We start from the raw sequence: 23097 nt of genomic DNA, 5'->3' as shown, positions 1-23097 counted from the left end.
TATGTTGTTACCTTATTGAACATACTGAGAAACCTTTGGCTGACATAAAACAGTTCATATTGCATATAATTTAGGTTTGTTGCAAATGGGGAAAAAAGCTGTTTTAGTAAATGGCAGTGTTGAATAATACTACAATAAAACTACAGTTACACTTTATGTCATTGGGATCTCACAAAACATAAGCTTTTAGAATCACATATTAATCCAAAGATGCAAAGGCTATATCAAAACCTAGTGTGCTGTTTGTTTGTTTGTTTATTGATTTATTTAATTTTGGTTTATTTGTATTTATTTGTTTATTGTCATCATATACGCATTCATCATGAGTCTAATGCCCAAAAATGTTGTATAGATAGTCGGCTGACATCAGGTTTTGAGACACAACTGTGTTGAAAGATCACCGTGTGTTCATACACGCCCCTGTTTTACAGACACTCCCTCCAGTTAAATCGCGGATTCGGTAAAGAAATACTACACTTTATCTGCGAACACATCGCTTTTTGTCGTGCACTGACAGATTTCTGCATCTGCCACAATCTCGTAAGTTGTTTTCAATATTCTGTTTTTACGTCATATCGCTCTTTAAATTCACTGGCTGCATAATGAAAACTAAACGAATGGAGTGTTCTTTACTGTCCTCAAGTAACAATATATGATAGCATATAAATGTTAACTCTGCGCTCACATAGTAACGCCCTGTTTGCAAAATATTTGTTATCCAGATGGGAACGTTCTTTAATGCATGCCACGTTTCCACCTTCATAAGACAAAGTCCAACTTTGATGTCCGTACTAAAGTAGTACAGTGATTCATTTATGCTCCGAAAACTGACAGGCTTTGAATACAGTAAAGTACAGCAGTGAAGGAAGGACATAAAAAATCTTTGCAGGATTTGTAGTTATGCAAAATCTGAAATGCATGTCATTGCTACACTTATGCATATGCATCTGTGAAGTTGCATTTGGTCGTTTTTGGTTATAGCAACAATATAATATAATATAATTGACTATATATATACTTTTTACTGTATTTTGATCAAATAAATGCACCCTTGGTGAGAATAAGAGACTTAAACCACTGCATTACACCACTGCATTAATTTGATAACTGAAACAGGTCGAACTAATAATATAATGACATGGTCTAATTAAGTTACTCAGAGAGCCATTTACATCTGCTGCAGGAAATACATTTGCATGGATTGTGGTTTCTGTGCTTCAAAGCCATGTCCTATATGTATAATATTTCAAATGGAAAACAACAACAAATAAAAAAAAAAACATAAGTGTTTGCTGTAGATAGGCCAATGGCATGGAGGCTTATTATTTTGTATACAAGCATAAAAACGGCTTAACATTAACATGACTGAAGAATGCAGAATCTATCCTTTATTGATTACTATATGAAAAGCATAACACCTTGTTAAATGTTTAGATTAGTTTCTGAGCGATACTAATGTTGACTCTTCAGTTAGTTCAGTTTAGGTAGCATGTAAGCCACGTTTATCACTTTGACCATGTGTTTCTCTTCCTTATCCTTCCTATGACGACTAAGATCCTCTTTTCAATGGCTCAGTCTTATCTATCCTGTCACACAGGCACAGAGGTGTAATGTATGGTGCATTACATTTGCATCTGAGTTTTTGCATGCGAGTAAATGGTGCAGATAGTCCCCATGCTGTGCCAGAATGTATGTTTTATGGGAGTCAGTGATTCCAGAATCACAGACGTCAGAAGATTCAGACTTCATAGAGTTCTCAAGCAATTACCAAGAGCATTCTCAGAGGAACAGATGCTTCTTATTTCCCATTATTGACGTAATGCCCTGAAAAGACACCTTTTATCTTAATTTTATTTGGAACCTTTTATCTTCTGCATCTCCTTCAGTCACTATGGTGTCCCATAAGGAGTTTGAGACTGCAGGGAAAGCTCCTGGTCTGCAGATATGGCGCATTGAGAACATGGACCTGAAGCCAGTGCCTAAGAATCTCTATGGCAACTTCTATACGGGTGACGCCTACCTCCTGCTGTACACCACCACCGCACCCTCGTACTATATACACATGTGGATGGGTAAGAGACACACCTGGTGGTCTGAATAGAATAGAAGCATTTTAGTTATAGATGTACAATAATATGAATATATCTTTTAACACATAATAAACCACATACGTTTTTAATGTGCTTTATTTAGATGAGGAAGGATATGGCCTGTCTGTCTTTTTCAGTTTCATGTCATTTCATTTTTAATGCTGCTTTTCCTATAAGAGAGTGCTAGGATGTTTTGTTTAGCTCTTGAGAAATGTATGTTATGTAATGGGCCATTACAAAGAAATGCTTTTTTTTGTATTTTCTATCAGAGTGGCAATTTTATATGAGGCAAAAGATTTCCCCATGCATATTTGACCAGAAGTTGGTCACCTGAATTTTCTGCACTGACCAACAGAAAGTTGCTTGGTAGTGTACATCACTACACTATTGATGGTAGACATTAGACCTTTTTTTTCGACCAAATTTCTCCAGAAATTTACTGGTACATGTGCACCAATAGATGTGGCAAATGTCTGTCTTTATGAATGGGTCATTTAGTCATTCATTCAACTGATTCATTCAAAAACACTGATTCATTAAGGAACAAAACAAGTAACTGGCTGCGTTCGAAATCACATACTCTGAGTAAGTACTTCTTTTGAACCGTTAAAAAGTATGTTCTATATAGTATGAATTTGTGTACTAATCCATACTACATTCACCATGTTGCCATTGTCATGTGACCGACCTGCAGTTGACACAGCATCAGTTTTGCATAACTGACATTCACAAATCCTCTGCCGTGGCCTAATGTGTCCATCAGATGCACACTTCAGAATCTTGCTGGAAATAGTAGGCAGTTTGGGGACTTTTTGTCTACTTTTTTATGAATGCTGTGAATTCTCATGAGCTTCCACCATTAGCTCACAGACATATAAAGAATTCTGAAATTGCACTTTGATCATGTACAGATGGCATACCTTAGAAGGGTAGTCACTTAAAGGGTATTTAGTCAACTCCACAGACTACAGTGTGCCTTCACTTGTTTTTGTGGCAATGCATCAAACGTTGGCTCTCAGCCCAAGTAGGTTTATGTTGTCTCTTGTTTAATTCCAGAGACTGATCAGTGAGATGCTGTTTTTGTTCCACCCAGACAGTGATTTAAACGTACTTGTTTTGCTCTCGGACATGCTCCAAACCATAATAGTTCTTAGACATTTGAATGGAGCTGTAATGTGAGAAGAAAAGGTTTATTTGAGGACACAGAGTGGAAAATCTCATAATGTGCTCCATGTGGCTTCTTTGGGGTTTTTATTTGGTTCTTATTTTGCTAAAGACAGATCCACTGCTAGTGCTGCTTGGCAAGTGAAGTTAGTTTGAGTGTTCCTGTAAGCTATAGGTTTTTTCTTTCACTAACATAAGCATCTAACCTTAAACATGTTTTCACAGTTTTTTTGTATGTTGCTTTTGTGTGAAAGTTGTATGAGAGTGTCCATGATAAAGAAGTGTGAAAATATTTTAAAAGAAGTGAAAGTTAATTTAGATTTTTGAGAAATATATAAATTTAATGAAAAAAAATATATATAATTTTCCTTAAACATTGAATACATGAATGTCTACACATCGTAGAAGCAGTTTTGTTAATATATTTTTATATTACATTATTACATATTATATTACAAACTACTTGAAGTCCCTGTAAAGTCAATTCTTAGAATTGTTTCTAAACGCATTATAAATGTTACAAATATATTGCTGAAACACATTACAAAGACTGTGAATTCTGTAGTACTGAATATTGGAGTTAGACCGTTAAACAGTTTTTCACCAATTCTGTGTTCAGTATTTTTTGGGCGGGGCTAAAACGGTGGCTCGATGACGCACTGGAGCCACCGATCATGGCCCCTCCCCTAACACTATAATAACTGTCAATGACGCACCGGAGCCACCGAGCATGGCGGCGAGGTTGATTCTCGGCTAGCCGGTCCTCTGAATTGAATTCTGGCTCTGGAGGCTCAAACATGTATGGCTTTGTAAATCCAATTAAGCTGCTAGGAGCATCCATTCAGGATGTAGCGATATTTGACAGTTAAAGTGCCCCTATTATGCCATTTTTAAGGTTCCTAATATTGTTTTGGGAGTCTCCTACAATAGGATTACATGCATGCAAGGTCAAAAAACGCTTTCGTTTTCTCAAAATATGCATTTAATATCACCTCATATTCCAGTGATTCTAAGCATTTCTAAGATTCAGTTTCTCTAAAACCCTCCTTTCCGTGAGCCTACTCTGCTCTGATTGGTCTGATGGCCCAGTCTGTTGTGATTGGTCTACTGCGTACAGTGGGTATCGGAAACGATACGCCCATTGCCATAGTTTCGTATTTTGAACGCTCGATAGATAAATATAAACATCTATTATTTATCATACTTGTGATTCAGTGGAGCCAACTGGTCCAAATAAGCAGGGTACTGAACCATCTTTCAAGATCAAGCGTTTAGTGAATCCCGTGTTGAACTCCCGCATTGATTTTTTTTTAACTCCCCGAGATTAGAGAAGCAGCCGTCAGTAAAATTCCATGTTTGTAGGCGGGGTCAAGTTGTTTGCTGCCAGCCAATGTAGAATATAGGCGGGAATTATGCAAATGTGTTACCAAATGCAAATATGAAGTGAGATTCGAATTACTAACGACTCATTTAGGCTAGAGAGTTGATTCTTTATTTTGGGAGACAATAACTTTATTTATCGTGCACTTTCGGCTTTACAACTTTGCTGATCGTTTACATTCACATACAGCTACATTACACACTGCATGAAAGGCAATATTGGAAATGGCATAATAGGGGCACTTTAAGAGGCCCCTATTATGCCATTACTTGACTGAATCACAAGTATGATAAATAATAGATGTTTATATTTTCTATAGAGCGTTCAAAATACGGAACTATGGCAATGGGCGTATCGTTTCTGACACACGTTGTACGCAGTAGACCAATCACAACAGACTGGGCCATCAGACCAATCAAAGCAGCTTTCCCTCGAGTGGGCGTGGTTTCAGCGCAGACAGCGGAAACGTCCCCAACGTTTGAGAGCAGAGGATACCGCCCATTTTTTTTAGCGATTTTGATAACTTATTTTATGTACTTAGCGGATTTTTTATCATTCAAATTTGGCCGAGTGGTTAATAATACATTTTTCTGTGGTGTGACAAACTCAGAACACATGCTTAATATTGACTTTACAGGGGCTTTAAGGTTTTCTTTTCAAGCATTTTTATTCATCATGGCAATTGATCATATATTCATCAAAAAATATTAAAAAATTAATACAGACAAAACATGCTTATCATACATTATCAGATGTGTGAATTGCATTTTTAATTTATTTTTGAAAAGATATTAATAAGATAGCACAAACAAGCAAGCCTTTTAACAAATTTTCCTGTGATTATTTCCCTCCTCTTCAGGGAATGAGTGTTCTCAAGATGAAAGTGGAGCTGCAGCTATCTTCGCCACACAGCTGGATGACTTTCTCGGTGGTGGTCCGGTTCAATTCCGTGAGGTCCAAAACAACGAGTCGCTCACCTTCCTGGGCTACTTCAAGTCTGGCATCAAATATAAGGTAAACTCACCTTTGCTTTAATGAAAATGACCCTTCTTAGAAGTAGAGTTTATCATTATCTTGCAGTGAGAATGCAAAAGTAGTCTTCCTGCTGGGTTTACTTTGTAGAAGCACCAGGGTAGAATCAATTATGGCTCTAAAACATCCATTACTGTTTAGTCATGGCACATTCTTTCCATTATATTCAGCAATTTGCTTAGCTCAGTAAGTTTGCATGGCTCTTTGAGAAGCACTCTGCTGAGTGGTTTGCACTTAGTTATTTGCTTGTTTTTTACTTTTTATTTTGGCAATTATCCCAGTATAATTTTATGTAATGGAATGAGTCAACTGTCTTTCCTGACTCCTCAGCAAGGTGGGGTTGCGTCTGGCTTCCATCACGTGTTGACCAATGACGTGGATGTGAAGCGTCTGCTGCACATCAAGGGCAGGAGGGCCATCAGAGCCACTGAGGTGGAGATGTCCTGGAGCAGCTTCAACAAAGGAGACTGCTTTATCGTAGACTTGGGGAAGGTATTGATAACTGACCAGACTGGAAATCATTTTGTTTTATTTTTTATACTTTCCTATAACAACTAGAGCTGCCAATAGAACACATTTGAATATTTAAAATATACTAAAATATTTTACTATAATTTTTTTTAATATACACTACAGTTCAGAAGTTGGGAGTCAGTATGATTTAATGTTTTTGAAAGAACTCTTTTGCTCACTGAAAATAGTTATTTTAAATTGTAATAAGATTTCACTACTATTACAATTGAAGATAACTTTTTTCTATTTCAATATATTTTAAAGTGTAATTTATTTCTGTGATGGCAAGCTGAATTTTCAGTAGCGATTACTTCAGTCTTTAGTGTCACATGATCCTTCAGAAATGATTCTAATATTCTGATTGGCTTCTTAAGACACATTTCTTATTATCAATGTTGAAAACAGTTGTGCTGCTTAATATTTTTGTGAAAATAAGTGTTTTTTTAAAAGATTCTATAATGAAAAGAAAGTTCAAAAGAAGTAGCATTCAATATTTGTAACATAAGCATTATAAGAAAGTTCAAAAGAAGTAGCATTCAATATTTGTAACATTATAAGCATATTTAATGTACATTTTTACAATTTTAATTCAATGTAATGCATCCTTGCTGAATAAAATGATTACTTTCTTTTTTTTCTTCAAAATAAAATCTTACTGATGCCAAACTTTTGAATGGTAGTGTACATTTGATTCATTTTGAAGACACTTTTCCCATTTTCCGTTAGGAAATTTATCAGTGGTGCGGCAGTGACTGCAATCGTTTTGAACGTCTAAAGGCCTCCCAGTTGGCCATTGATATCCGGGACAATGAGAGGAACGGCAGGGCCAAGCTGATCATGGTGGAGGATGGGGCTGAACCAGATGCTCTTACAAAAGTGAGCGAAAGATTTAAGCTTGACTTTTCCTGTAAAAATTTCCGCTCAATCACCATCTTGTTCATCTACTCAACAATATGAACAATATGGGTAGATATCCACAGCAAAATCACTTACAATTTATTTCTCTATGTTTGCTGGTTAAGCGCAAAATGTTAAATCAAATCTGGCACTAAACAAGATATGCCTGTTTTTAAAAAATGACACAAAGGTACATTTTCATGGATGCTGAATAACCACACATTAGGGTCTGGACACCATCAACCAGGCTTGATGTAAAACTTAGCACAATGGCTTGCTTGTTTGTGAACTGGCTCTGGCTTGTGTGTTGTGTTAATGAGAAAGCATCCATCATGCGTTTAATGAGAGAGGATGAGTTTGCGTGCCAAATATTCAGTCTGCTATCAGGTCATTCAGCATAGGGTTCAATATTCAGTCCACTTGGCATTAGATACGTGTTGTTGGAAATAAAGCCCTGCTGTTCCCATATAGGTTTTAATCCTGTATTTCCTTTCGCAGGTTCTTGGGCCCAAATCCAGCATCACCCCAGCAACTCCAGACAATGAGGAAGTGGAAACCTCCAACAAGAAGAAGGCAGCATTGTACATGGTAATAAAGACTATTATCTCTACTTATATTTTAACTCAGTTCTGAGTATTTACCATCTTAATTATTTATGTAGACTGTTGTACAATTACAGCTGACAGCTGTAAAGCCTAAACTACTGTCTACATCATTCACACAAGGACAAAACCTTGTGTTTCTCATTATCTTTTTTTCTTAAGCTTTCATCACCTTTATTTATCTCTCTTTAATTCATGCCTGATTGCTGTCCGGTGGTTTATCATTGTTATTGTAGATTTCAGATGCCTCTGGCTCCATGAAAACATCTGTTGTGGCCCAGACTAGCCCGTTCAAGCAGGAGATGCTCTCCCTAGATGAGTGCTATATCCTGGACAATGGAGTTGATAAGAATGTATTTGTTTGGAAAGGTGTGTCTCAATGTGCATGAGTTGTTAACTTTAAAACCAACATAAAAAAACGAATCCTATTTTCTTTCCTAACACACATTGATGCTCTTATTGTGCATAGTTCATTGGTGCACGTTATTCCAAAGAACTCATAAAAATCTATTAACTTACTCCACTCAAAACAACTTTACTTTTTGGCTGATGTCATCAAGACTATGCAGGCTATTAAAGGGATAGACTGCTCAAAAATTAAAATAGTGTCATCATTTACTCACCCTCATGGCGTTCCAAACATTTATGACTTACTTTCTTTTTTTCTGGAACACACACACACACAAAAAAGTTTTGAAGAATGTTGATAACCAAACCAAAGAATGTTTCTGGTCCCATTGACTTCCACAGCATGGACAAAAATACTTTGGAAGTCAATGGGACCCAAAACAGTTTGGTTACCAAAATATCTTATTTTTTGTTCCACAAAAGAAATAATGCATGCAGGTTTGAAACAACATGAGGTTGAGTAAATGATGACAATATTTTAAACAATGTTATTCAACAGCCAATTGTATCTGTTTAGACATTGAATCTGCCCTATATCAGTTCTTATAGCTCTCATATCTTATTATAGAGATGTCAGACTGATACCATATTTTTCCATAATTCTGACATGCAACACAGATCACTAGGGGCCCTTTGTTTAAATGTGCCACATATTTTTCATAAAAAGGAAAGAGCTTCATTAAACATATGCCTCTTCCCTTTGCCAACAGGACCAAATGCTAACACATCTGAGCGCAAAGCGGCTATGAAAGCAGCAGAGCAGTTCATCAAAGAGAAGAACTACTCTAGTAAAACACAGGTACATACACAATGAAGATTTTAAACACACATAATATTTACAATCAAAGAAATGGACCCATTACGTATTTATCATTTTATTTTTGTTATTGAGTTTTTACCATTTAAATATTCTGGTTTGTAGAAATCTGCATTTAGAAACAATGTAAACGATTACAAAAATATTTATTTATTTAGACGTACTGATTTCATATATAATCTTACATAAAATATGACTGAAGATATGTTTACTACATTCTTCAGGGTTTGCATATATGAAGAACTAATGACCCGTTTACTGACGCTGTACCTTTAATACTTGACGCTGTAGATCCAGGTGCTTCCTGCAGGGGGCGAGACCACCCTGTTCAAGCAGTTCTTCTCTAACTGGAAGGACAAGGACCAAACCACTGGTCCTACCAAGGCCTACACCATAGGCAAAATAGCCCATGTGGAGCAGATTCCTTTCGATGCCTCCAGCCTCCATAACAACAAGGCCATGGCAGCCCAGCACAACATGGTTGATGATGGTTCTGGAAAAGTCCAGGTAAATTTAATTTTGGTCATCAAAATTAAACTCTTTCACAGTGACAGGTAGATACACTACCATTCAAAAGTTTGGGGTTGGTAAGTTTTTTTAATGTTACAAAATATTTCTATGTCAAATACGTTTGTTTGAGCTTTCTGTTTATCAGAGAATCCTGACAAAATTTAACTTGTAATTTTGATCAAGTAGTTTTTTTTTTACTGTAGTTTTGATCTTTTTTAAAAAACATCTTGAGGACCCCAAACTTTTGATTTTGAGTTGATAAACATTAAAAAAGCTCTACTATAATTCAAAATCTAAACTAATTCCAGCAAATAAAGTGGCCACCCAGCCTAAATATAATATTTTTTTCCTTATGAGAATGGTATTTAAAAAGAATTAGAATGGGATTAGAAATCTTTCCATGTCACTTACATCAGTGAGGGTCCAAATATAATTTTTCAACTGGATTTAAACCATATATTACATTGCAGTTCCTTGCAAATAGCAAATCCAATGCTTTCTTGCATTTGGTGTTTAAAGGATTGAGGATTAAAGTTGTGCCCTGCTTATACGTATAGGAAATGTTCTTTAATCAACACTCATGTTTGTCTGAGTCAGATCTGGCGTGTGGAGGGAGGGGACCGTGTCCCAGTGGATCCCTCTACCTATGGTCAGTTCTTTGGGGGAGACTGTTACCTGATCCTCTACAGTTATAAACAGGGAAGTAGGGAGCAGCATATCATCTACACCTGGTCAGTCCATATGTGTTTATAGGGCTTTATAGTATATTTTGTGTGTTTCATATGAACAAAGTGTCATTTTATTGCATACATGTGATGTGTGACAGGCAGGGGCTGAAGAGCACTCAGGATGAGCTGGCAGCTTCTGCCTTCCTTACGGTCCAGCTGGATGACTCCATGGGAGGAGCTCCAGTTCAGGTGAGACTAATCAGTTTGTGGAAGAAAACAGCATTTTGAAAACAATACAATAATGTTTTTGGCTAACAAGGTTAGTATGCTGTTTACTGACAAATGTATAGGGTACAGGTTTGGGTTTGGGTTGTACGATTTTGCATGAACCAACTTGTACAATTCTTTATGATTTCCCAAGAATTATTACGTGTTCACATGCCACTTGGGTTGGGCAAGCCTATAAAATCCAAGAAAGCCAAGAAATTAGCTGTATTTTTGATGGTAACCACCAGGGTGTGATCTTGATCAGAAGAGCCATTAAATTAACCTAGTTTGTCTGTTGTGACTTTTATCAGTTGTAGTCACATGTACCACCATTAAAAAATATGCTAAAATGATTTTATCCATCTCAATAAATTGCTCAGGTGCGAGTAACACAGGGTCAAGAACCCCCGCATCTGATGAGTCTGTTCAAGGGCAAACCTATGATCATCCATAGTGGAGGCACTTCCCGCAAAGACGGCCAGACCAAGACAGGCAGTATGCGCCTCTTCCACATCCGACAGAGCTCTTCTAGAGCCACACGCGCTGTCGAGGTCAGTCACACTCTGAATACTCTCATACATATAGTGTAATGTTTCTCATTGAGCACCTATAACTTCCATTATAGGTTGAACCATCTGCTTCCAACTTAAACACCAATGACGTATTTGTGCTGAAGTCGCCAGATTGTGTGTTTGTGTGGAAAGGCGCAGGTGCCAGCGAGGAAGAAATGGTCGCAGCGAAGTATGTTGTAAGTGTGCTGGGAAGACAATCCACTGATGTGGTAGAGGGTAAAGAACCAGGTGAGAGTCTGCCATGTTTTTTATCATATATTATATGAACTCCTTTCTTACATAACTCTCTCTTCAGCTGGATTCTGGTCGGCTCTGGGCGGGAAGAAGGAGTACCAGACATCTCCAACTCTACAAAAGATGGTCAAACCACCACGTCTGTTCGGCTGCTCCAATAAGACAGGCCGGCTAGTGGTAAGTGAGAGTCACAGAAACACACAGGCAGGCTGGAGGACAGCTGCGTTTTGTAAATATGTTGATGTCGTGGATCGAATGTCTTGGTTCGTTTTCTCAGGTTGAGGAAGTTCCTGGAGACTTCACTCAGTCAGACTTGGCTACTGATGATGTCATGTTGCTTGACACCTGGGATCAGGTGAGTTGATGCAGGATGTACAGTAGTCCACATGAATGTAGTTCAGACCAGTGGTTCTCAACCAGGGGGTCTCAGCAAACTTCTAATCGTAATGGAAATATCTAAATAAATATAGACTGTAGCTATGTCCCAATTCAGGGGATGCATTCTTAGAAGGACACAGACTTCGAAGGCCACATCTTTAAAGTCTGTGAAGGTTGAACCGTTGCATTGTTAAATGGGGCAGTCTAGCCTACGGAGGACTGCTGTAGCTGATGAGCAGCAGTAACGTTTGTACTGGACTTTTATTCAACTGTCTGAGAACAAAACGGGGTAATCTGGCATTTTCTCTCAAAAAAATCCTGTCATCACTGGCGCGCAATGAATCTTGGGATAGCCTGGGCCATGAAGGATCCATTTGTTGTATCGTTTGTGTCCTGGGAAACGAAGGGCGCATTTCGAGGCCATCATTGAAGGAGTCTTGAAATGGGACAGCTTTTGTTGTGCCAGTGATCGGTCTTGAACAGCAGCCTTCGACGGATGCAGCCTCTGAATTGGGACATAGTTTGTATCAGCTAGTACATGTATAGTCAATAGCCTGTAATGATGAAGAACTGCTGCTCTTTCTAGATCTTCCTTTGGATTGGTAAAGAAGCCAATGAAGTTGAAAAAAGGGAGTCACCAAAAATAGGTGTGACATGTTTACAAAATCATTTTTTTCAAGATAAAACATTGAATTTTAAGTTTTCTGTCTTTCCTTACCTTGACTAGAACCATTCACATTATCCTCTATCATAAAACATTTTCCACTCCTGGATGCTGATTGGTCAATACAGAATTCCAGTCATATACCATACTCAATATAGTAACAGAATGTTCCGTTAATTGAGTTCTACAGGAATGAGTCCTAAAACTTGAAAGTTAGCATTTTTGAACTTCCAGTTCAGTCGTCCTGAGGTCATTGAATTTTTGGAACTGGATTTTGGTTAACACAAGCTTAAGATATTTTTCCATTTTATTCTATGGCAGTAATACTCCAATCGTGATTTTTAAAGCTTTTACTTGTCTTGAAAAAGGCGGTTGCTAACAAATGGCTAAAAGGGACAAGAGAGGTTGTCAGGGACCTTAAACTTCATCATGCCCAACAAATAAACTTCTCTACTCAGTAGTCTCCTTATTTTCACACTCATGCAAACTATTCTAACTGAGACTTTCTAAGTTATAGATTTTAAGTTAAGATCAAAAGAGTTGTCAGAAGCTTAATGGTAGTTACATTTAAGACATAGTTCGTTTATAGCCTAACTTTAGCTTTTTATTTGTGGCGATTATATTTAGGCTTCAAAATTCATAAAAGTTGTGTTCATTTGTGAAGATTATCATGATGAGCAAAGCTGTGTAAGAATCACAGAGCTTTTGTTAATCACAGAGCTTATTTTCTGCAATAATCCAAAAGCCAATGGAAAAAAATTTGTAGCGGGAAACAGGATGATGCTAACTTACAAGTTGACCTACAAAAATATGTCATTCCTATAGCACTCTATATTCTGTATACTCTATAATTGAGTATGTTCTTTGTCTGTAGCTAAGGACTATGTGGACTCTGATCCTTCTGGACGTCATGGGCTGCCCATCACAACCATAAAGCAGGGGGCCGAGCCCCCGACCTTCACAGGCTGGTTCCAAGCTTGGGACCCAAATATGTGGGACACTGATCCTCTGGAGAGAATCCGAGCTCGCTTTTAAACCCATAACTGTTTCCTATTCTTTTCTTTATATAAGCACTTCTTCTTTCTGTGCAATAAATTGCAACTTTCCAAGGTTTTACATAATCTAAAGATTGGTGAAATGCTTAAAGGTCCACTCTGTATTTTTGTTTCTTTTTTTTTATGTTGGCCATTATGCGACTGGTCTTGGAATGTAACTAGGTTTTTAGGTACAGATGCCACTGTAGAAATATATAATTTATTCAGTAAGCAAAAGAGTAAAATAATAGATGAGTTTCTGAAATAAAGCAGTATTTGGCTGGTCATTTGATCTTAACACGTCCGCCCTCATCAGGCAACCCACTTCATGTAAAATAAAACGGCTTATTTAGTACTACTGCTTTTTCATCTCATGATCATTTTAATCATAACCAAAAGTACTGTTTTAATGAGGGAAAATTACCATCGTTAAAACTGACAGATTGCAGTGACAGATTACAGATCCATAGTTTTATTGAACCTAGTCCAGTAAAATGGATTTTGTGGGTGTTTAGCAGCTAAACTTTAGCTGCGTTCAACCAGAACCAGCAGTCATAATAGAAGAAATCTACCAAATTGATTAGCACTCATAATGATGGATAAGGTATGGTTTCCCTGTTACCCTTGTTATTTTGTCAAGTCTTTTGGCTATTTATTTCTGCCATTATGGCTTCTTAGCATGTTAACATTATAAAATGTGTGGCAAACTTCATGACTATTGTTTTTACACCATTGATATATTTTCAGCTTGTACTATGATTATGTTATGTTGGACTTTAATAAATTGGGATTTTAAGAAAGTGAACTTACTGTATATTTACTATTTTTATACAGTTCTGAACACACCAATTCTACATTTTTATAACAATAACACACAGAACAACTGTCAGTACTTTAAAAAAAAAGATGAAATTAATGCTTTCATTCAGCAAAGACACATTAAATTGATCAAACATGGGAGTAAGGACTTTAATAAATGATGTTCTTTTAAGCATTTTTTATTTTTATTTTAAGCAATTCATCAAAGAACCATGAAAAAAAATTGTTGTGGTTTCCACAAAAATATTAAGCAGCACAATGTTAATAATACACACACATTAATAATGAATTACTGAAATAAATGAACTTTTCCACGACATTCTAATTTATTGAGATGCACCTGTATATATTTATCTGCTGTACTCCTCCTCAGTTAGACTTTAACCCCTTAACTGTCATCCCACATTTTTTAAAATAGGAATGCAGGTGCACTATCCAAACTTAAATTGTTGTAATTTATGAATAAATATTTTACATAACAGGTTTTACTCTAAAATTGGTATAAAATTAAAGCCTTATGTCTAAATAAGTTATGTTCCAAATCTGAAGTTAATATAAAAAAATCGAGGTTCCTGTGAGATTTTATTTAGGGCGTTATACCACAAACAGCCACCGGGTGCCATTCAAACTCCATTACATTTTTTTAATGCATTTTTCTGTCACAAATGTCTAGATTTCTCTGTCAATATTACTTCTATTAAAAATTTTTTTTTAGGAACTTAAGCTCGACTGAATCCAGCGGCTCAAAGGGACCCCTCTGAAGTCCTGCCAGGATGATAGAGAGGTCCCAGGAGGGCACCAGGGGTGGCCTAGGAGGATATAACCTTCTGGCACCCCTCAGGAACCTGACGATGAGATCGTGCTTTCCCAGGGACCAGCTATCCACTGCATCGTGATGTGCTGTGATGGCAGCCACATACACTTTCAAGGTGGAGGGTGACAGCCTACGCTATGAGACCAGGGACCGGCCGTCCACTGCATCGTGATGTGCTGCGATAGCAGCCACATACACTTTCAAGGTGGAGGCTGACAGTCTACGCTCCAACCTTCCTTGCAGGAAAGAAAGCACTACTCCAATCGTGCATCTTCAGGGGTCTTCTTGGCGAGAAGAACACCAGTTTGTGAACAGACTCCATTTCAGAGTATAGGCTTGCCTCATAGAGTGAGCTCTAGCCTGAGTGATCGTGTTAACCACCGCAGGTGACAGATCAGCTAAGTCTGCCACGTCCCGTCCAGGAGCCACACGTGGAGGTTCCAACGGTCTGGACGCGGGTGCCAAATGGTGCCGAGCCCCTGAGGGAGCAGGTCCTGTCTTAGGAGGATGCGCCAGGGAGGGGCTGTCACGAGGAGCATGAGTTCATGGCGGGCGAGCTGTGACATGCGACGTGATCGTAGACCTCCCTGTCGGTTGATGTACGAAACCGCCGCAGTGTTGTCTGTGCAGACCAACACATGCTTGTCTTGCAGCAGTGGCCGGCACCGCCGCAAGGCTAGTAGCACTGCCAGCAACTTGAGGCAGTTGATATGCCCGGAACTGTCGCAAGGCTAGATGCACTGCCAACAACTCCAGACAGCTGATGTGCCAAAGCAGTTGAGGTCCTGTCCAGGACCCCGAAGCTGCCTGCCCGTTGCACTTAGCACCCCAGCCCGTATTTGAGGCATCTGTCGTGACAACGACATGCCGGGACACTTGTCCTAAGGGCACCCCGGCCCGTAGAAAAGCAGGGTCCGACCAGGGGCTGAATAGGCGGCGACACGTCGGTGTGATGGTGACATGATCTGTACCGCGGTGCCATGCCCACCTTGGGACTCGGGAGTGTAGCCAGTGCTGAAGTGGTCTCATATGGAGCAATCCGAGCGGCGTGACTGCGGCTGTGGATGCCATATGCCCCAGGAGCCTCTGAAAGTGTTTCAGTGGTACCACAGTCCTGCCTCTGAAGGAACTCAGGCAGTCCAGCACGGACTGGGCACGCTCACTGGTGAGACGCGCCACCATACTCACCGAGTCTAACTCCATACTGGAAAAAAGAGATTCTCTGCACAAGGGAGCGCTTGCTCCTTTCCCAGTTGACCCGAAGCCCCAACTGGCAGAGTGCCGGAGCACTAGGTCCCTGTGATCACACAACTGTTCTCGCATGCGGGCCATGCTCGAGATAGTTGTGGATCCTGATGTATGCAGGGCAAATTTTGTAAAATAGGAATTTATTATTGACAATGTGCAATTTAGCTTTTGCTTGTGTACCTCCTGAGGGTGATTGCAACATTGGATGATGCTGCATCATGTCTAAGGTTTTGCCTTGAAGATGTTGCCTCCTCTATCAACACCAAATCTTCTTCCTGCAAACACATTCAGACAAAATGTGATGTTCTACTGATAGAATTCGAGGCTGTTGGGAGTAGTCACAAATAAAATCACCCCTTAGAAATCAGGGGCATATTGAAATGTGGAAGTTAGTTCATTAACATCTTAAACTCAGTGACAAGTGAACTTAATTATTCTCTCCTCTCATGCTCTCCCATCTAAATATGTAATGTTAGCTAAGCCGGTTGTAGATTTGATTAGCCAACAGTATAGCTAGCTGCCAGAGCCCCCAATAGTAAAGCGTCAGGCCAATATTTTCAGAGATTATAGATTATTATAGCTCCAGTGAAGTAAGGTGAGTAACGCACATCAGATCACTAGCCCATTTGGCGGGTTATGATTCATAAATGATGACCGTATGCACACTCAAATTTATTCGCAGCGGCACCCAACAGCTGTAGTTTGCCATTCAAAGTTTTCTCAAATACGATTTGGGACCAATGTCTGTACATACTGACTTCTCCCTAGTCTACAAGACTGTGTATTGTGCATTTTAATAACAGGTTTGTTTTGTACTATCTTTAAGACCTATGCAATGACAATTGCAAAATGTATTACTTTAATAGTAACGATTGATATTCAGGACTTGTCAGTCAGTACCACTGTAGCCTTGCAGAGACTTTGCTTTGAAGACCTTTTAATGAACTAACTTCCACATTTCAATATGCCCCTGACTTCTAAGGGGTGTTTATATTTGTGACTACTCCCTACAGCCTAGAATTCTATCAGTAGAACATTACATTTTTCTTTTCTGTTTGCATGAAGAAGATTTGGTGTTGATAGAGGTAACTTCTTTAAGGCAAAACCTTAGACCTGATGCAACATCATCCCATGTTGCAATCACCCTCAGGAGGTACACAAGCAAAAGCTAAACTGAACATTGTCAATTATCAATTCCTACTTTACAAAATTTGCCCTGTCCTTTTTTCTTTAAAATGGTTACATTAATCATGTTTGTTATATATTTTTTAATCAAAGTGGAAATCCCTTTACTAAATAATGTTAACTTAACTGACTGCTTCACTTCCACTTTAATGTTTATGAGCCCATCATCAGGAGAACACTGAACAACCATGGTGTCCATAGCAGAGTCGCAAGAATAAAGCCACTGCTCTCCAAAAAGAACATTGCTGCCCATCTGCAGTTTGCTAAAGATCATGTGGACAAGCCAGAGGAATACTGGAGTAATGTTTTGTGGATGGACGAGACCAAAATAGAACATTTTGGTTTAAATGAGCAGCGTTATGTTTGGAGAAAGAAAATGCTGCATTCCAGCATAAGAACCTTATCCCATCTGTGAAACATGGTGGTGGTAGTATCATGGTTTGGGCCTGTTTTGCTGCATCTGATCCAGGATGGCTTGCCATCATTGATGGAACAATGAATTCTGAATTATACCAGCAAATTCTGAAGGAAAATGTCAGGGCATCTGTCCGAGAACTGAATCTCAAGAGAAAGTGGGTCATGCAGCAAGACAACGACCCCAAGCACACAAGTCGTTCTACCAAAGAATGGTTAAAGAAGAACAAAGTTAATGTTTTGGAATGGCCAAGTCAAATTCTAGATCTTAATCCAATTGAAATTTTGTGGAAGGACCTGAAACAAGCAGTTCATAGGAGGAAACCCACCTACATCACAGAGTTGAAGTGGTTCTGTACTGAGGAACAGTGGCGGACTGGCCATCTGGAGCACCGGGAGTTTTCCTGGTAGGCCGCTGTACAATGTGGGCCGGCTCTTTGCGTAAATATATATAAAAAATGAATTGTAGTATATACTTCCATCGGCACAGACGAATGGCGCCGTACGGCCCACTTTTAATTTAAACATTTTTAATTAATTTAGCGTGCTCAGTGCAGCGGCTCAAAAGCGCTCGTCAATGTCAAAATGTTTGAAATAGCCAATCAAAGTGTAGAAGGCGGGATTTACTGTTAACAGAAGCTGTGCTGCGCGCGACTTGAATGCAGCTGAGGTAAGATGTAAGTAGCTAAACATAACGAGACAATTCAGCAATATTTGCCAACTGTTACGATAAAAAAAAAAGTTAAACGACACACATTAATTTTCAGGAATGCAAACTACTACTGGCCTTTTCAAATTTATTAGATTCTAATGCCATTTGCGTTATTCGTCACAATGTACATAACATAGCAGTTTTCAGCAGACATGAGATAAGAGTTAATGTATCTCTGTATATGCTTTCTTCCGTGATTTCACTTGTCTAAGAAAATGTTAAAAATCTATAAAAATCATTCTCAATCTTACTCTAAAACATTGTAAATCTGAAGACTTTTGCTTTCGAGTGCTGTGCATATGAAAGTGATTTATATTATAGGCCTAATAAAAATATAATTTGCTTTTTAATTCACATGCATTATTTTATATACACTGGTGGTTAAAAGTTTGAAATAATTAAGGCTTTTTATTTATTTATTTACTTGAAAGAAGATTTAATTTATTCGATCAAAATACAGTAACAATAATATTATGAAATATTACACTTAAAATAGTGGTTTTCTATTTAGGATATTTTAAAATGTAATTTATTTCTGTGATCAAACTGAATTTTCTCATTACTCCAGTCTTCAGTGTCCCTTCAGAAATCATTTTAATGCTGCTTAATTTGCTGCCTAATTATTATGTTATTAATATTTTTGATCAGTTATTAATAGGGCTGGGTTTTGACACAAATTTCACAATTTGATTTGATTCTCATTCACAAGCTTGCGATTAGATTCGATTACCAATTCGATTCGATTCGATTCAATATCGATTATTGTGGATACATATCAGGTACACTACAGTACATGCCAAATTTTCTCAAGGAAAAAAAATCTCTCAACTAATGCTGTAAAATATACATGAGAGTGAGTTGGTACTGCATTATAATATTGAAGGTTAAAATTGACTGATTTGTGCTGTACAGCTGCTTAAATTGCACTTAATGAAGTTTTTATAATAATTAAGTTACAATTACTTCAGTTAGTTTTTTTAAATATACACATTTAAATAGTGGCTGTCATAAAAACTTGGACGGATTTATTCAAACATAAATAAAACATTAAAGAATGGTAAAAAAATGATAATGAATGTTATATGGTGCATATATTTAGCAAAATGCTCCTCTCTACAGTTTATTTTTCTGGCTATGGAGTTTATGGTCACCAAATATGCTTTCTGAGGTAAATGTGATGTTACATGCATACATAATTTTATTTACGACTTATTATTCATTAATTTTACTAATAGTTAGATTGGGCAGGCCTTCACAAAATGGCGTTTAATTACAAAAAAAAATGCCTTGACAAAAGGGCACTTTGGGCATCAAGGGGAAAAGGGGCAGGTGCTCAAGCACCCCCCTCACCCCCCTCTGCACGTGCCAGTGTCACGGAAACGGGTGTGTGGAGGCAGGCAGGACGACGAGGACGACAAGGATTCCAATAATGACATTTATTGTAGACACAACAAGGCAGGTTCAGGTAGGTGAGACACACACTCGGGGTAACATTAACAATAACCGACACCAATGCTCAGACAGACAAGAACTAATATGGGGTGAATAATTAGAGGCAGACAGGTGAGCACAATGACGGTGATTAACTAATGATTAGACGGGCTAAACCAACTAATATTGAAGGTTAAAATTGACTGATTTGTGCTGTACAACTGCTTAAATTGCACTTAATTAAGTTTTTATAATAATTAAGTTGCAATTCAGTTTTATTTTTTTTAAATATACACATTTAAATAGTGGCTGTCATAAAAACTTGGATGGATTTATTCAAACATAAATAAAACATTAAAGAACGGTAAAAAATTATAATGCATAGTGCATATATTTAGCAGAATGCTCCTCTTTATAGTTTATTTTTCTGGCTGACTATCGAGTTTATGGTCACCAAATATGCTTTCTGAGGTAAATGTTATGTTACATGAATTGTTTACAAGCCGTTATATTGACGTCTTTGTGCGGCTGAAACACTGATTGAGCGATTACATGAGACAGTATACGGATTGTGAAGTTGTACTCTTTCTTTTAACTTACCTCCGGATGTTTAGCCATGATTATTTTGTGCTGAAACTGGTATTAATGTGGAGGAGACGCTGCCGCTTTTATTGAACTGAGGCGCTACAGCGATCTGTCTCTCCACATTAAACAGCGCCCTTTAAACCGCATAAACACATTTCATTACACCAAATACACAAAATAATGTTCTTTTTAGCAGCATCATATGACCCCTTTAAGAATCGATATCGTTTCGTAAAAATGAGAATCGATTAAAATCGAGATATTGATATTTTTACCCAGCCCTAGTTACTAATAATGGTTTTTATTATTGGTATAATGGTTCTCAGTTAAAGAACAGCATTTATTTGAAATATACGGTAATATCTATAAGTATAAGTATAAATATATTTACTGTCACTTAAATCAATTTAATGCAACCTTGTTGAAGAAAAATATTAATTTATATTTTTTAATCTTACCCAAGACTGAATGGTATCACATTTTCCACAAAAATATGAAGCAGCACAACAGTTTTCAACATTCATAATAATCAGAAATGTTTACTGAGCAGCAAATCAGCATTAGAATGATTACTGAAGGATCATGTGACACTGAAGATTGGAGTAATGATGCTGAAAATTTGATCACAGCAATCAAATATGTTTTACTATATATTCGCATAGAAGACAGCTATTTTAAATGTTAACAGTATATATTTCACAGTACTGTTTACTGTATTTTTGATCGTCAAAATAATTTGTATACTCTTTTGCACAATTGGAGCTCTATTCCTTAAAATGATAGATGTCAAGCTCCTGCAAAAGGACAAATACTGTATATGACCAATAGAAAGGCACCATAAAAACAGTCCGCATTCTGCAGTATTCAAGTCTTCTAGACAATACTAGAGCATTGTGTCATATGGACTGATAATATAGGTATTTAACTTTTGTGATATTAAACTGTCCCTCGTAAAAATTATTTGAAATTATTTACTATTTTCCATATACACCAGGAAAGACAAATTATAATGCAACAAGAATGCCAGTCATTTATGGTGTGGTGCGGTGTGTTGCGGACTGGGTTTGGTGGGCCGCTCTGTGCCAAAAAGTCCAGGGCCACTTTATGGCCCAAGTCCGCACCTGCTGAGGAATGGGCCAACATTCCTACAAGCCGTTGTGCAGGACTGATCAGCAGTTACAAGAAACATTACTTGCAGTTATTGCTGCAAAAGGTGGTCACACCAGATACTGAAAGCAAAGATTCACATACTTTTGCCACTCACAAATATTTAACATCGGATCATTTTTCTCAATAAATGAATGACAAAGTATATATTTTTGTCTCCTTTGATTGATTGGATTCTCTTTGTCTACTTTCAGGATTTGAAAATCTGAAATTATGTTTTGGGTCATATTTATGCAGAAATATAGAAAATTCTAAAGGGTTCACAAACTTTCAAGCAGCATTGTATCTTCAGAAAGCCCTTATAATAACTACATGTACAGAATGCACAGTATATATTACTCAAATCCTAACAACATACTTTCTATTAACAATATCGTAAAACATTCACTATTTTACTTTATCTCACCTCAAATCAGGTTTCTCCAGATCTTCTGCAAAACAAAAGTGTGTGGGGCGGGGGGGGGGTTTATAAAAAAATAAACATACAGACACTAGATTTCAAGGTTTTTTCCAACATAGAGACCTGACATTTCATCCTACCCGTCATATTGTCCTACCAGGGCTTACTGCACATGCGCACATCAATAATGCGCCAATTTTCTCACGCTGAACAACCCATAATCGTCAGAACACCGGCCGCCTTAGTTACATTTTGAACACTGAACAGCCTCAGGCCAGCCGGCCTGTCGACAAAACTCAGGCAGACAGTCACGTGCAAGCTTCCCTGAACATGGTTAATTAGCGCTTTTAATCAAAACTGTGCATATTTGGACAGATGCTGATATCATTACATGTGTTTACTTTGTTTCTTTAGATGGAATCATCATTTCTATTCTTTATTATAGCTGTGCAATTAATCGAAATACAGTTTCGATTTCGGCCTCCAACGATTATGAAAATAAAATAATCATTAATTCGTTTTTAATTAAACGATTATTGCGCCCCATTCGGCTCCCTTTCAAGCGGTGCTTTTTCGCTCCTCCATAAGCCCTAATTTCACGTGCAAATCAGTAAAATCATGCAACGTGACTTTCGTAAAAAAATGGGACGTGCTTGATTTATCAAAGTTTATTAGATTTATTTATTCATGTCTACTGTTTTAACAATTGCATCACATTATTACGGTGGCCGAGAGAGCTCAACGCGCTGCAACTTAAGAAAACACATGCAAATTGAAAAAAACACCAGCAAATTAAGAAAACATCTTCATCAGTTTGACAACACACGCGCTGCAAATCCTCACAACACATGCAAATGAAGAAAAGCGCTGCAAATCCTCACAACACATGCAAATGAAGAAAAGCGCTGCAAATCCTCACAACACATGCAAATGAAGAAAAGCGCTGCAAATCCTCACAACACATGCAAATGAAGAAAAGCGCTGCAAATCCTCACAACACATGCAAATGAAGAAAAGCGCTGCAAATCCTCACAACACATGCAAATGAAGAAAAGCGCTGCAAATCCTCACAACACATGCAAATGAAGAAA

The 23097-nt window shown here is 37.9% G+C and overlaps 1 protein-coding gene across 1 annotated transcript; it reads left to right on the top strand.

The window, feature by feature from the left end:
- Positions 1–431: 431 nt before the first annotated feature.
- On the top strand, positions 432–13572 carry LOC107658127 (adseverin-like). The gene is made up of 17 exons (XM_016446580.1): positions 432–540; positions 1887–2072; positions 5495–5649; positions 5998–6159; positions 6907–7056; positions 7576–7665; positions 7916–8048; positions 8798–8886; positions 9196–9411; positions 10012–10145; positions 10241–10331; positions 10730–10900; positions 10975–11149; positions 11217–11332; positions 11433–11510; positions 12120–12180; positions 13072–13572. The coding sequence occupies exons 2-17, from the start codon at positions 1892–1894 to the stop codon at positions 13230–13232; spliced, it is 2163 nt and encodes a 720-aa protein (XP_016302066.1). The 5' UTR covers positions 432–540; positions 1887–1891; the 3' UTR covers positions 13233–13572.
- Positions 13573–23097: the final 9525 nt, after the last annotated feature.

The sequence above is a fragment of the Sinocyclocheilus anshuiensis genome, unplaced genomic scaffold (assembly GCF_001515605.1).
Source record: "Sinocyclocheilus anshuiensis isolate Anshui unplaced genomic scaffold, SAMN03320099.WGS_v1.1 scaffold141, whole genome shotgun sequence".
Lineage (NCBI taxonomy): Eukaryota > Metazoa > Chordata > Actinopteri > Cypriniformes > Cyprinidae > Sinocyclocheilus > Sinocyclocheilus anshuiensis.
Note: the sequence above shows the minus strand (reverse complement) of the source record. Positions and strands in the feature narration are given on the sequence as shown.